Genomic DNA, 12,146 nt, shown 5'->3' with positions numbered 1-12,146 from the left:
TTGCCCCTGCTGTTAGCTGGAGCAGGAACTCCTATTTACAGAAAGGGCTTCAGTTCAAAGAAATGATTTCCCTACCTAGATGGCTGAAGCCACTGAAATAAGTTGCCTAGACTTACTTGAGAATAAATGTTACCCTGCTTTATGTGGAAGATTTTCTGCATCAAATGCTAACCCTGAAACCTGGGCACTTGAAGACCATGGCTCCTCTTTTCCCCTTTAAGTGTGCTGGTCCCCGGCATGGTCAGCTGCTGCCTGTGCTGTGCCAGGCCTTCAGGAGAGCAGGTAACACGGTGCCACCGAGCATTTGACAGAAGAATCAGAATTAGCTTCTGGACAAAGCTGAGCCAAGTAAACCCCAGGAAGAGTTGGTGGCCAAAAACCACTCAAAAACAATTTTTAAACAAATGAGGTTCTTAAACAAAGAGAAATTCATCCTCTAAAAATAAAAAATACATGCATATGTATACCAGGCGATCCAAATTCAAAAGATTCCTAGTCACAAATTATTTACATAGGTGATTTAGGGAATTTTTAAATGCAACTTTATTGTTAAATTCATTTTTTTAATCTGAATAAATTCCTTCTTTTAAAAGGTATATATTCTAGTAGCCATCTACTTGGAGAAATACTAAAATCGCTTCCTTCTTAGTGCCTTATCATTTGGTTATTCAGGCTGTCCTATGAGAATACAGGAACCAATATTATAATTATTGATGTTACTGAAATGACTACGGTAAGTGGTTCTAGAATGAATGCTGTCCATCTGTGCCTGTAGATGTGTTCCTGTTCCTCAGAATTCTGCCTCTCACCTTCAGATTCTCCATCTTCTATGACAATGACACCAAGCAACATATCAAACAAAGATGACTAAAATTACAGGGCTTTTTCCCTTATCAATATGTGTTCTATTTTAAAAACATATTTTTGGTTAGAAAAGCAATTGTTAAATGGACACGTTTCAAAAAATCAAATAGTTGATTTTCAGTGTGTGTTCTTGGGCTCCTGGCGGGAGCGCTCCGTGCCAGACTGCTCCACGGAGCTCATCCTGCATGCCCAGGTGACAGGAGCTCGCTGTACGCCTCAGCCTTTCAGTGCCAACCAAGTCTTAACCGCAGAAGCCAAACAATTGATGCGGTGATGAGGGTGGAAGAGAGAGAGCACACAGATTGACATCCCAAAGGAGTTTGTTATGCTGGGAGTTCTAAAAACCATTTTCCCATGAAAATTGTCTCCTTTGCATAGTAGTTGCTAAAATGGGATAAACATGGTGCCCTAGATTGTCACTTTGTGCAGAATCCTTCTGCCAGTGCATGTGCACACACACACACACGCACACATGCACACATGCACGTGCACACATTTGCACACAACTGTAACAATTTCTAGAATTCTGTCCTGGTTGGACCTTATTTTCTTAATGTTGAAGAGAATCTCATTTATTCCTGAATTAACAAGATAATTATTTTAGCAAAAGTGAGAGAAAGCCAAGGTAATTCACCCTGAAACTGAGCCTCTGATGAAACCATGTCTGATGTAGGCCTTTTCTGTTGTCAGTGCTGCCTTTTACTTAATGTAGGATTAAGCAGAGACAGACTTCACCTCCACATTGGATGCTAGCCTGATTATCTCTCTGCTATTATTTGATTCTTCCACCATGGCAGGCTATTAGTACGCTTATTTCTCATAGCTCAAATCCATAGATCTCTTGAGTTTCATGTGTAGAAATAAGCGTCTTGAAATGTACAGCTTCTCCTTATTCCAAACTTTCACAGCTGAGCACTTTTGGTATATTAGCAAGACATCCTGGTGATGGACTCATAGCTGAACCAACCAAAGGTCTCTAAGTGCTGGACTGCCCCGGCCACAGGTTAGGGTCAGTCATAGACTTTGCCTTTGAGGAGCTTACCAACAAAGCAGGAGAAAAGAAGTGACCCTCTGGGAGCTGTCCCTGCCTTGCATGGCTCTGGGTAAAGAGCTAAGCTTGAAGAGGTGAGCTTCCTTTCATCCAGGACAGGCATGGTGGCTTTGCAGGGAATTTGACCAGAACTTGGGTGAGGGCTGATTTCTCAATTCCCCTCTGCTTGCATCCAGTTCTTTCCTTTACACAATGAGCATCTCTCATTTGCATAAAGCACCCCATAGGAGTATGAATTACAGATCTTACTGTCACCCATGGGCACAATCTTTTTGACATCAAGCCAAAGAATTTGAAATTGCCTTCATGCCCATATAGTGGGGCTAATACAGTTTAACTGGCTGTATGCAATCTCACAACAGACTCCAAGCTTAATGGGCAATCTGAATTGGTGCTTTGTAAAATTGCAAATGATCTTATAGAAGATCATAGGAGCAGAGGTTGTTTTCAGAGGGGCAAAAAAACTTTGATTTCCTACACACTCTAAAAATATAACGAAGGATGATATGGACATTCCAAAATGCTATCCTCCTTGCAAAGTCTCTTGGCCTCCAAAACTGGAAGACGTCACTGATCCACCCCTTCCCAACACAGAAGGCTCATGCTGCTGTTCACATGGTCATCCATTCACTCAACAAGCATCCCTCAAGTGCCGGCTCCCATCACACCCCAGCCTGAAGGCACCAGTGCTTGTGACATTGCCAATCACTGCCCAAACCAGAGCCCATTATGTCCCAGAGGCAGAAGATTTTCAAAGGAATTATTTATTTGTTAAAATACAATCCAACATATATATAACATATTTGTACCACCAATATTGCCTACATATGTTTTAAGTATCTCTTTGAGGAATTAAATCAGGGAAAAACAATTAACACTATCAGTGCTTAGTGGATGACATAATGGTTAAAGGTAAATTTGTCTGAAGTATTAGCTTTATTTATTTAATTTAATTTTTTTTTTTTTTGAGACAGAGTCTCACTCTGTCACCCAGGCTGGAGTGCATTGGTGTTATCTTCACTCACTGCAACCTCTGCTTTCTGGGGTCAAGCGATTCTCCTGCCTCAGCCTCCCGAGCAGCTGGGACTACCGGCGTGCACCACCACACCCGGCTAATTTTTGTATTTTTAGTAGAGACAGGGTTTCACCATGTTGGCCAGGCTGGTCTCGAGCTCCTGACCTCAGGTGATCCGCCTGTCTCGGCCTCCCAAAGTGCTGGGATTACAGGCGTGAGCCACAATACCAGCTTTATTTTGATTCTAAAACTTTTTTTTCTTTTTTTTTTGAGAGGATCTGCTCTGTCACCTAGGCTGGAGTGCAGTGGTGTGATCATAGCTCATTGCAGCCTTCAACTCCTGGGCTCAAGTGAGATTCTCCTGCCTCAGCCTCCCAAAATTCTAGGACTACAGGCATGAACCACCGTACTCGGCCTGATTCTAGAACTTGGTTGTAAGATGCATATAATGTCCTTCATTTTAATTTGGAATTAATATGATTTGGAAGACACAAAGGGGCCACAGCTCCAAAGAGCTCCCCTTTGGTCTTGCCACGGGGCCACAGGTGGGAGAGAGTCCTGGGTCTGCTGGGCCTCCTGAGCATCTTCCTCCGGTACAGGCCCCAGGCAGATGCACTCCCGTTTTCTTCCTTCCTCCCACCCTGATCACCAGAGGTAGGAACAGGCCTTGCAGTCTATCTTTATCCTCATCGCTGCTGCTTGCCAGGCATTCTGTTGTTTGTTTTGGTGTTTTCCCCACCTGTTTAGACAAAATGGCATATGCAGAGTGTGCCTTAAAAGAAAACAAAAAATTGACACTTGCTTGAAATGTTTAAAGTTCAAAGTCTGTTTTGTGCTTGAACAAGGCCTAGAAATAACATGATGTGGCACCGCCATTCTTGCCGCCTGGTATCAGGAAGTCTGGCGGCCCTCTGGGCGGTGAGAACCCTGATGCTGCCTTTTCTGGTAACTTTAAGAGCAGGGCAGATTTGCCACACATTCTGAGTGAAATGTTATGAGGGTCTTGGGTCAGGGATCACAAGGCACTGGTTGATACAGGTGCAAGGAAACAGCTATTTAATAATTGGCTTTTTAGCCCTGTGCACAGTAGCCTAAGAACATGTCTCTTTTCGTATTCAAAAACCTAGTCCAATCCCCTGAATCTAAAGTAGAAGTTGGAAAAACAAACTCAGTCAAATTATTATGATTATCAGCTGTCATTTATGGAAGACGTATTATGTGCCAGGTACTATAAGCAAGCATGTGGCTCACATTAATCCCTTTTAATCCCTCTAGAATTTCTGTAAAGTAGATATTATTATCCCATTTTGCAGATAAAGAAACAGTAGTACAGAGATACTAAATTACTTTCTCTGAGTGGCACAACTATAACTGTTGAAACAGAAATTTGAACTCATGCCTGTCTAACTTCTCTTCTTAAGATCTTAGAGTAGCTAAGCTGCTGGCCAACCAGCGTGGACCATGATTCCAAGTCCCAAAGATCTTGGGGAAGCTGTTTTAAATTTCACTTAAATTTTATACCTTACATTAGTTATTTCTCCTCTGATCATTTCTCCTCTATTTATATTGAGTGTATTTCACAAATTTATAATCTAAACAGCTTTAATAATTACCATTCAGTAAGAGTAAGATATTTTCATTTCATCTGTTTACTGTTAATACCCTGCCTACTTTGAAAACATATTTAAGATAGCTTTCAGTATGGAAAAGATACTCCCAAAACAAAAACCTTGAAGCAAGAATAAAAAACATCAGCTGCTAGATGAAAGCCAGGGGCTAATTATGGCAGAAACCTAATCAGAAGGACACTTAGTTTTGCACTTCCTCTCAGCCAAGTCAACAGGGAAAAGATGGCAGGTGACCCATCCTGTATTCATAAGACAGCTTGCCAAGTCAGGAAAACAGTGCTTTCTTGTTTTATCAATGTTTGGAAAATTAATAATTTTCACAAGATAACATTTAAGTTAAAATTCCAATTTTATTTTTACTTCATCACAAACTTTGAGTGTGTGACCACTTAAAATTGCTAAAACAATATAATGTTGTCATTTGCCTGAAAAATAATGGAAGAAAATAGCCACAAGCCTACCTTCTACATACAAGTACCTACAATCACTTTTGTGTTTTCCTTTTTGTTCTTTTTCAGAAAACACATTTCTCTCTTTTTTCCCTAGTTGTAAACATAGTAGGAATGCCACATTGTTCTCTGCTGTCAGTGATACAAGTATTTTCCATGTAGAAACAGTGTTCATAATTATCACTTTCCTGACCACATAATGTGCCATTAAATAGGGGTAGCATATTTTCGTTAAGTATTTCTCTGTTGGTGGCCATCTAGGTCACTTCTTATTTTATAGTAAAGGTAAGGATTACAATGAGTAATTAGTTCAACCTTCAGTTTAATTATAATTTACATTAAATTTATAAAATTACCTTCACTAAAAATCTATATGCATAAAAAAGAAATTTGTTGAAGGCAGAAACAACCTATTTTCCAATTTTACTTTCCCTAGAATATAGTGTCTTAAAAATATGAAGTACTTTCTCAATAACTTAATGAATAAATAAAATGTAGGTAGCATCAGGTAGCTCAAAAGTGGCTGAAATCGATGGCCTGAGATGTCCCCTCTAAGTCGGAAAGAACATGAATAGTAGTAATCCTATACCTACCCCCAGAGAACTTTACATTTAAATACTTAAACTAAAGATCCAGAATAGCACTTGAAGAAATCAGAATATTAGAAGTTTGAGGGGGTGGGGGATGCATATCTGCCACAGCTTCCCCAGCCCCTCCCTCCTTTTTGTGCTGCCATTTGGAGTTTCAAGCACAGAGAGAAGTGATGCCCATTGATACTGCTCTGAATAAAAGCCCATGCTGTAAACGTGTGATCGCCCATCTATGGGCAGAAAGGGACCCTTCTCTGGTACTGCATGTAATTGTTGAAGGCATCTGTGCGCTCACTTAAAGCCCATCTGTACCCTGCTCCCCAGTGAGCCGCCCGCTCTCTCCCAGTGAAGTCAGGTGCTCAGAGCAGCAGGCTGGGCGCAGGATACAGGAAAGCGCCTCTTTTAAACATTAGGAGTAATTGACTCGAAATGTATAATCGTAACAACTCCTAGAATCTATCATTGTCTTAATGGACTATTTAGAATTTTTGCCTGTAAAAACTAAAATATATATTAGTCTTGTCTTGGAAGAGTTGATATTTTTCAGAGAAATCGAATCTGCACTATTTATGGGTTTTGCACTATAAAACTCTGCAGCCCAGTCACATGGCTTCTTTTTCCTAAGCCATCTGTCACAGAGGTCTGGAATTTTATGTGAATGTTGGTTGTGCAGTCTTAACCCAAGTTTTTTTTTATTTTTTTATGAAAAATGTCAGCAACTACAATATTTAGCATTTTACTTTACGTTGGCCATTAAACTTGATTACTATAGCTCTGTTTCATTGCTATTTACATATCAGCTACGAAGCCAAAAATTGTTTTGATGCGCTCCTGGCAGAATACATTGTGAGATCATGGAGAGAGAGCACACGTGGCACTGATATGGTTAATATCTTGGATTTTTGTAACTAAGGTTTATTAATGCTGGTATAAAAATGTATTTGATATTATACAGATGGCATAAGATGTTGTGGTTACTAAGTTATTATCCCGGATAAGCTGTACTGCCAAATTCGGGGCTTAAAACTATCACGAGAGATTAAACTATTTACTAAAAAGGGACAGAAAGATACGGCCAAAGCATCTTAGTACAACATATTAGAAGCGTATTTACCTCCCACAAATATAGTAAAGCATATCTATCTCATAGGCTGAGAGTTTGAAAATACAAACTTTGCAGGTAAAATAAGCAAATAAAAGAAGGGCTTTTATTTTCTAAGTCGGGCACAAGCAGCAAGCCCAGCTGATGCAGCCCAGTGGCGCCTGTTTGGGGGTTGGGAGTGGGGGTTGTTTAAAGGGAAGAGTTAAAACAAATCCCCTGGGAAGTAGCTGGTTACCACAAGAGTTAAGGATCTTGCTAAATATTCAAAGAAGAGTGGTCAGCCAAGAGAAAAAAAGAGAGTAGCCAAATTGTCAAGAAGTTAATTTTAAATTGATGGATGATGGCGAAAATACCAGAAAGGTGTTATTCGACCCATTTAGAAAAATGACAGGCAGCTTCCTCCTACCTTCTGAGAATGACTGCACAGTAATGTTCACAATTCATGACACCACATGAGCCATCCCAGTGTGCGAATCTTGTAGAACATACGAGGCACGTGAGCAGTTTGCTGGAGCTTGAACCAAATACAGAATGGGGTACTGTTCCTCCCGACACAGAAAAAACAAAACCAAGAAATAACACATGGCAAAAGGTAGAAGGTATCTCAAGAAGAAATATTGTGCGGTGGATTTAGTTTTAATTCTCACACTAAGTGTGGAGAAAATAAGCTGTTTTATAGTATTCTTAAGTTTGCACTATAGGGCTTCAACCTCAGTCAGGCTGTCAGCTGCTACCCAAAGCACCCCACCACCACCACCGGTGTGAAGCATGGTTTGCACTCCCTGCCTCCCTCTCCCTGCCCCCCACAATTTAGCAAAGCATTTCCGGCTCACATAGCCTAGGGTAAAATGTTGCTTTTATATTAGTTTAATATTCCAATAAAAATTCTCTTCCAGTGGGTTGTTTTGCGTATTTCTCATGTGAGATTAATATTATGATTTGAAGGGTTGGAAAGTTATATATGCCTTTTGATAAACACAAATGTGAATGCTTTAAATGATGAATTGGGAGTGATAATTCTGTAAACTAGGAAAGAAGATTTAAAGCTAAACTTGTAAATGTGTGTGTGTGTGTGTATATATACACACACACACACACACACATTTTCATAAAACTGTTTTAGCCAATATATTTAGTATTTGGAGCGTCTTATTTACATTAAGCTTACTTTGTTTAAACCCAGAAACACAAAGCTCACTAATGGGGCTGTTCTTAAAGTCTGCCTAAGAATTGAACATTACCCAACGCAAATCAGAAAGCTAGATTTAAAAGCAGATATACTTACATAAAAGCTTACATTTAAAATGATCCCTTAAAAGCCCCACATGGCTAGGCTGTAACTGCAAACTGCTTAAATGTTTTTCTGTTTCCTATTGTATACCAGGGAGCCGAAATAGAAGTGGATGAAAATGGCACATTGGACTTAAGCATGAAAAAAAATCGAATCCTGGACAAGTCTGCACCCCTAACTTCCTCTAACACTTCTATTCCAACTCCTTCCTCTTCCCCATTCAAAACAAGCAGCATTCTGGTCAATGCAGCATTCTATCAGGCTCTTTGTGACCAAGAGGGCTGGGACACTCCTATCAACTATAGCAAAACTCACGGGAAGACAGAGGAGGAGAAAGAGGTATTGTTTCCATATGTCAATCAATAAGTTGAAGACAGCATGATTGCAGGGTATCACTAGCTTTTCCCTCCTAAATTATATTTCACATTCCTGTTTAGATAATACATAATTCTGTACCTTGCTTTAGATTTTAATAAAGTGGTGATTTTTAATGTCAGAGGAAATTCATTAACAAATCCAACTTTTATTATCACTTGCCTAAAATAATGTCACTATAGTAGATTTTATTCCTATTAAGGCTGAAATTTTGTGCCCTGCACAAGAGATTATATTATCTATCCCTTCATATAGCAGCTGTAAGGGGCAATGTATTGCTCAACATTGAAATGCCAGCTTACTAATTCTTTCTGAACCAGAGGGTTGAAGATGAAATCAAATCAGGGTCAAGTAAGAATCTTTGAGTCATGTCAAATTTCTTTCCATGGTTTTGTGAAGGAACTGTGTTAGCATACCTATGTATAGACTCATTGTTTAAGGCATTGGATCGAAATGTTGGATGTCTAAATTGAATTAATCTTGAAGTCAAGGAGACCTATTTGTGTATTTGATTATCTTGGAGGTGGTTTTGGCCCTGAAAGCCAGATGGTGCGACAGTGCGGGAATTCATCTAACCTTCGCCTTATGGCTTGAGCCACCTGACTAGGCCTGATTAGCCGTGGTCTACTCAGTGTCATTCAAAAGAACTGACAGCCAGAACCCTCAATTGTTTAGACTCTATGTAATTGCAGATGTGACCTTAATTATTACAGTAAGTCAGTCCTATTTTGCTCTTTGTCAGGGAAGTTGTTGATGGGCTTGCCAGTTGATATGTGTAAAGAACTGAAATAGCCATTCTCTGCAGAAGTGTGCAGCGCCTTTTACAGCTTTTTGAAGCTTAGAGACTTTGGGTGATGAGATCTAATTTGATTTTTGCACATGCTTAACATCTCAAAGTATAAGTCAATGTACACAGTTTTGATCACAAGATTGGGCTGTTTTTCTTTCCCCCTTCCCTTCCCGTCGCTCCCCTCCCCTCCCCTCCACTCCTCCCCTCCTTCCCTCTCTCCCTTCCTTCCTTCCTTTCTTCCTTCTTTCCTTCAGCACAGTTTTGCCAACATCTCCAAGTCCAGTAAGTGACATGGGACCTGGAGATACAGCAATGAATAGGACACACTTCCACCATGCTTGTGTGCCACAGTCATGCATGTGCTCAGAAGACTGACCTGTAGCCAAATACACTGATAAACAGAGTAGCATGCACAGGCACACAATCTGGAGAGGGAGGAATGGCTAACTGCATCAGGTGGCTGGGTGTGGACCCCTGGGAGACATCCTCAGCATCTGAGGCAGCCTGTGTGTCTCCACCACTCAAGCCATCACATGGAAGGATGAAGGGATTCACACACTGCAGCTTTTGATTAGATTCTGTCATACTGGCCTTAGTCATTTTATTCTGCTTGGCTTTTCAAAATTCACCCAAAGCATCCAAGGATGGCCTTAATCAATCTATCATAGTACTATTTTAGAAGAACCATTTATTAAAATAATACATATTTGACGACAACGAATGTGAAACTGATGCCAGCAAAGTTTAAGAAGCTCATTTGCCTCAAATGACGACCACAAACTGGCAAGTGTGCATCTTTCCCCTGACCACTGTGCCCACTGCCACCTCAGGCTTGTGCCAAAAAACAGAGGTTACACCTAATTGTGTCTACGTGTATCATCTAAAAGTCTGTCAGTGTTCACATCCCTGCACATCTTGTCTGAAATGGAAGTAAGCAGCAAGCCAGGAAGTGGACAGGTTAAGAGGCACAACTGTGATGAGATCAAAATTGTTGGCGCAGTCCTACTACATACGAGTTAGCTTTGGGTAAGGGAATGCGCTTCAATTCACATGACTGCTTAATCTCCAGCCACGCCACTGCTGCTCAGATCATGGCACATTGCATCTACAGACCTAAAGGGAAACCTGACCCTTGGCCCAGGATGTGTGGATGTTGGTCCAGTAGAAGTCCTTATGCTACAGGAAGGACAGTGTCTCATGAATTAAGTATAACTGCTTCATCCAGGTTCAAAATCCCAATGTGTTCTCATTTCTGGGAGTATCTCGATGCCATATGCAGAATGGCACTTGGGCTTTCTGCACTCATCCTTATGATTATGGCGAATGTATTCACCAGAAAGTGTCAGGCATAAGCCTCCAATCCTGGGTAGTAACAAAACACATTTGCTTCAAATAGGTTCTCATCTTCATCTAGGGTGTCTTGCGTTGTTTGACACTGATTATACTTTTGTGCCCTCAGCAACGATGTCAACATTGCACTCTTCAGATTCTCAGAAACCCGTTCCTATCACTTCCTTAGCCACAGTTCTTATCACCCAGAAAGCCAGAAAACGAGATTTCATAAGAAATATTTTATGTTACTTTTTAATCTTGTTTTTTGCTTAATTTCAAAAAATCATCTGGATTCATCTTGGTAGACTTGAGTCTGTTTTTATCTCATGCATATATATCTGGGACAGTGTTTCATTTCCCAGCAAATTCACACACACAAGATGGGATTCGTTAGAGTGGATTGATGCTCTTTACAGAATGGCTTACTTACTCCAGGTCTGACAACACAGGCTTGGACTGCTACAATTTTCAACCTAAGTATTGTGACATCTGGAATTTAGAAGCTATGTGGGAATTCAGTGTCACTAAGAGTATCAGAGAGGACTTTGGAGATGCTAAGTGAGGTCTTGGACTCAATGTGCTTGCCCTAGGTTTGAGCTGACAGAATATTTGTTTAAGCTAAATGCTTATTGTCCCAGCTATCTGAACAGGGTGATTCATTGGTTGGGAAAGCTGAGGCTGGTGGAGACACACACATAAAAGTACTTCTGAATCACTCTAACTCCTGATATGGTTTCTCACTCTTGTTCTCTGTTCCGTCATCCGTGCCAAGGTAATCTACTAACAGTATTTTTCACATCCTGTTCTGAATCTTGAAAATGAAAAATGTAATGTTTGGTAGGCATTATTTTGAAAAATTAGATTGTATTAAATGCGATCATTGACAAGCTATCAGAGGGATACCACGTACAATAAAATACAGATAAGGAACCTTTATACGCAATGTCTCATTATCCCAACAATCTTGAAAAGCAGGATTATTATCAGATTTTTTAGAGGAGAAATGTGAGGGGGGTAAAGATGTTGCTCCTGGTCATATGAAATTAAGGAATAGGCCTGGAATTCCCTACAATGAAGAAAAAAAAGAGAAGAAGGTAAATGAGGAAAAGGAAAAGAAAAAAAAAATCTCCAAAAACTGGAGACTGCTTAGGGGATATTGAGAAAAATTTGATAGGAAAGAAAAAAGAGAAGAATGAAGAAATGGCAGGTGGCAAGGTGTGTTGGCGGCAACAGTTGTCTAAAGTGTTTCTGCGGGTGCAGGACTGGAGCTCCTGTGATCCAGGCAAGTCCACGCAATGTGACCACAAAAAACAGTTCCAGGACTGATCCTTTCTTGTGACTTTCCAGTGAGCTTCCCTGGAATAGCTATGTGCGTTCCAGACAATCTATTGTTCACATTTGGAGACTGGAATATGGTATGTCCCTGCTCCCACCCACATCTTTCCCTTTGCCACTTCCCTCTCCCCCCACCACATAAGACACATACACAACCAGAAATTGAGTGATTATTTCTAATTCATTGTTATCTAGTTCATATGCACAACAGTTGCTTAATTTTGGTGGTAATTTTCAGAAAATATTGTCTGTCTCTCTCAGTGAAATAGCCTGTCCAGATGCCCCCTAAAAAAAATTCCTGAATCTGGAAAAAACTCAAAATAT

The 12,146-nt window shown here is 40.4% G+C and overlaps 1 protein-coding gene across 12 annotated transcripts in view; it reads left to right on the top strand.

Annotated features, from left to right (window-relative positions):
- LOC100975471 (suppression of tumorigenicity 18 protein) overlaps nucleotides 1–12,146 on the top strand; it is a 135,801-nt gene that overhangs the window by 88,527 nt on the left and 35,128 nt on the right. For 10 of the 12 annotated variants that reach the window (XM_034966068.3, XM_034966073.4, XM_055116544.2 and 7 more), the window contains one exon: nucleotides 8,084–8,329. The exons of the other annotated variants lie outside the window; for them this stretch is intronic. In XM_034966068.3, coding sequence (XP_034821959.2) covers nucleotides 8,084–8,329 — 246 coding nt within the window. The remainder of the gene's footprint in view (nucleotides 1–8,083; nucleotides 8,330–12,146) is intronic. 12 annotated transcript variants of the gene reach the window in all.

Source organism: Pan paniscus, chromosome 7 (genome assembly GCF_029289425.2).
Source record: "Pan paniscus chromosome 7, NHGRI_mPanPan1-v2.0_pri, whole genome shotgun sequence".
NCBI classification, from domain to species: domain Eukaryota; kingdom Metazoa; phylum Chordata; class Mammalia; order Primates; family Hominidae; genus Pan; species Pan paniscus.
This window is presented reverse-complemented; position numbering and strand designations above follow the sequence as displayed.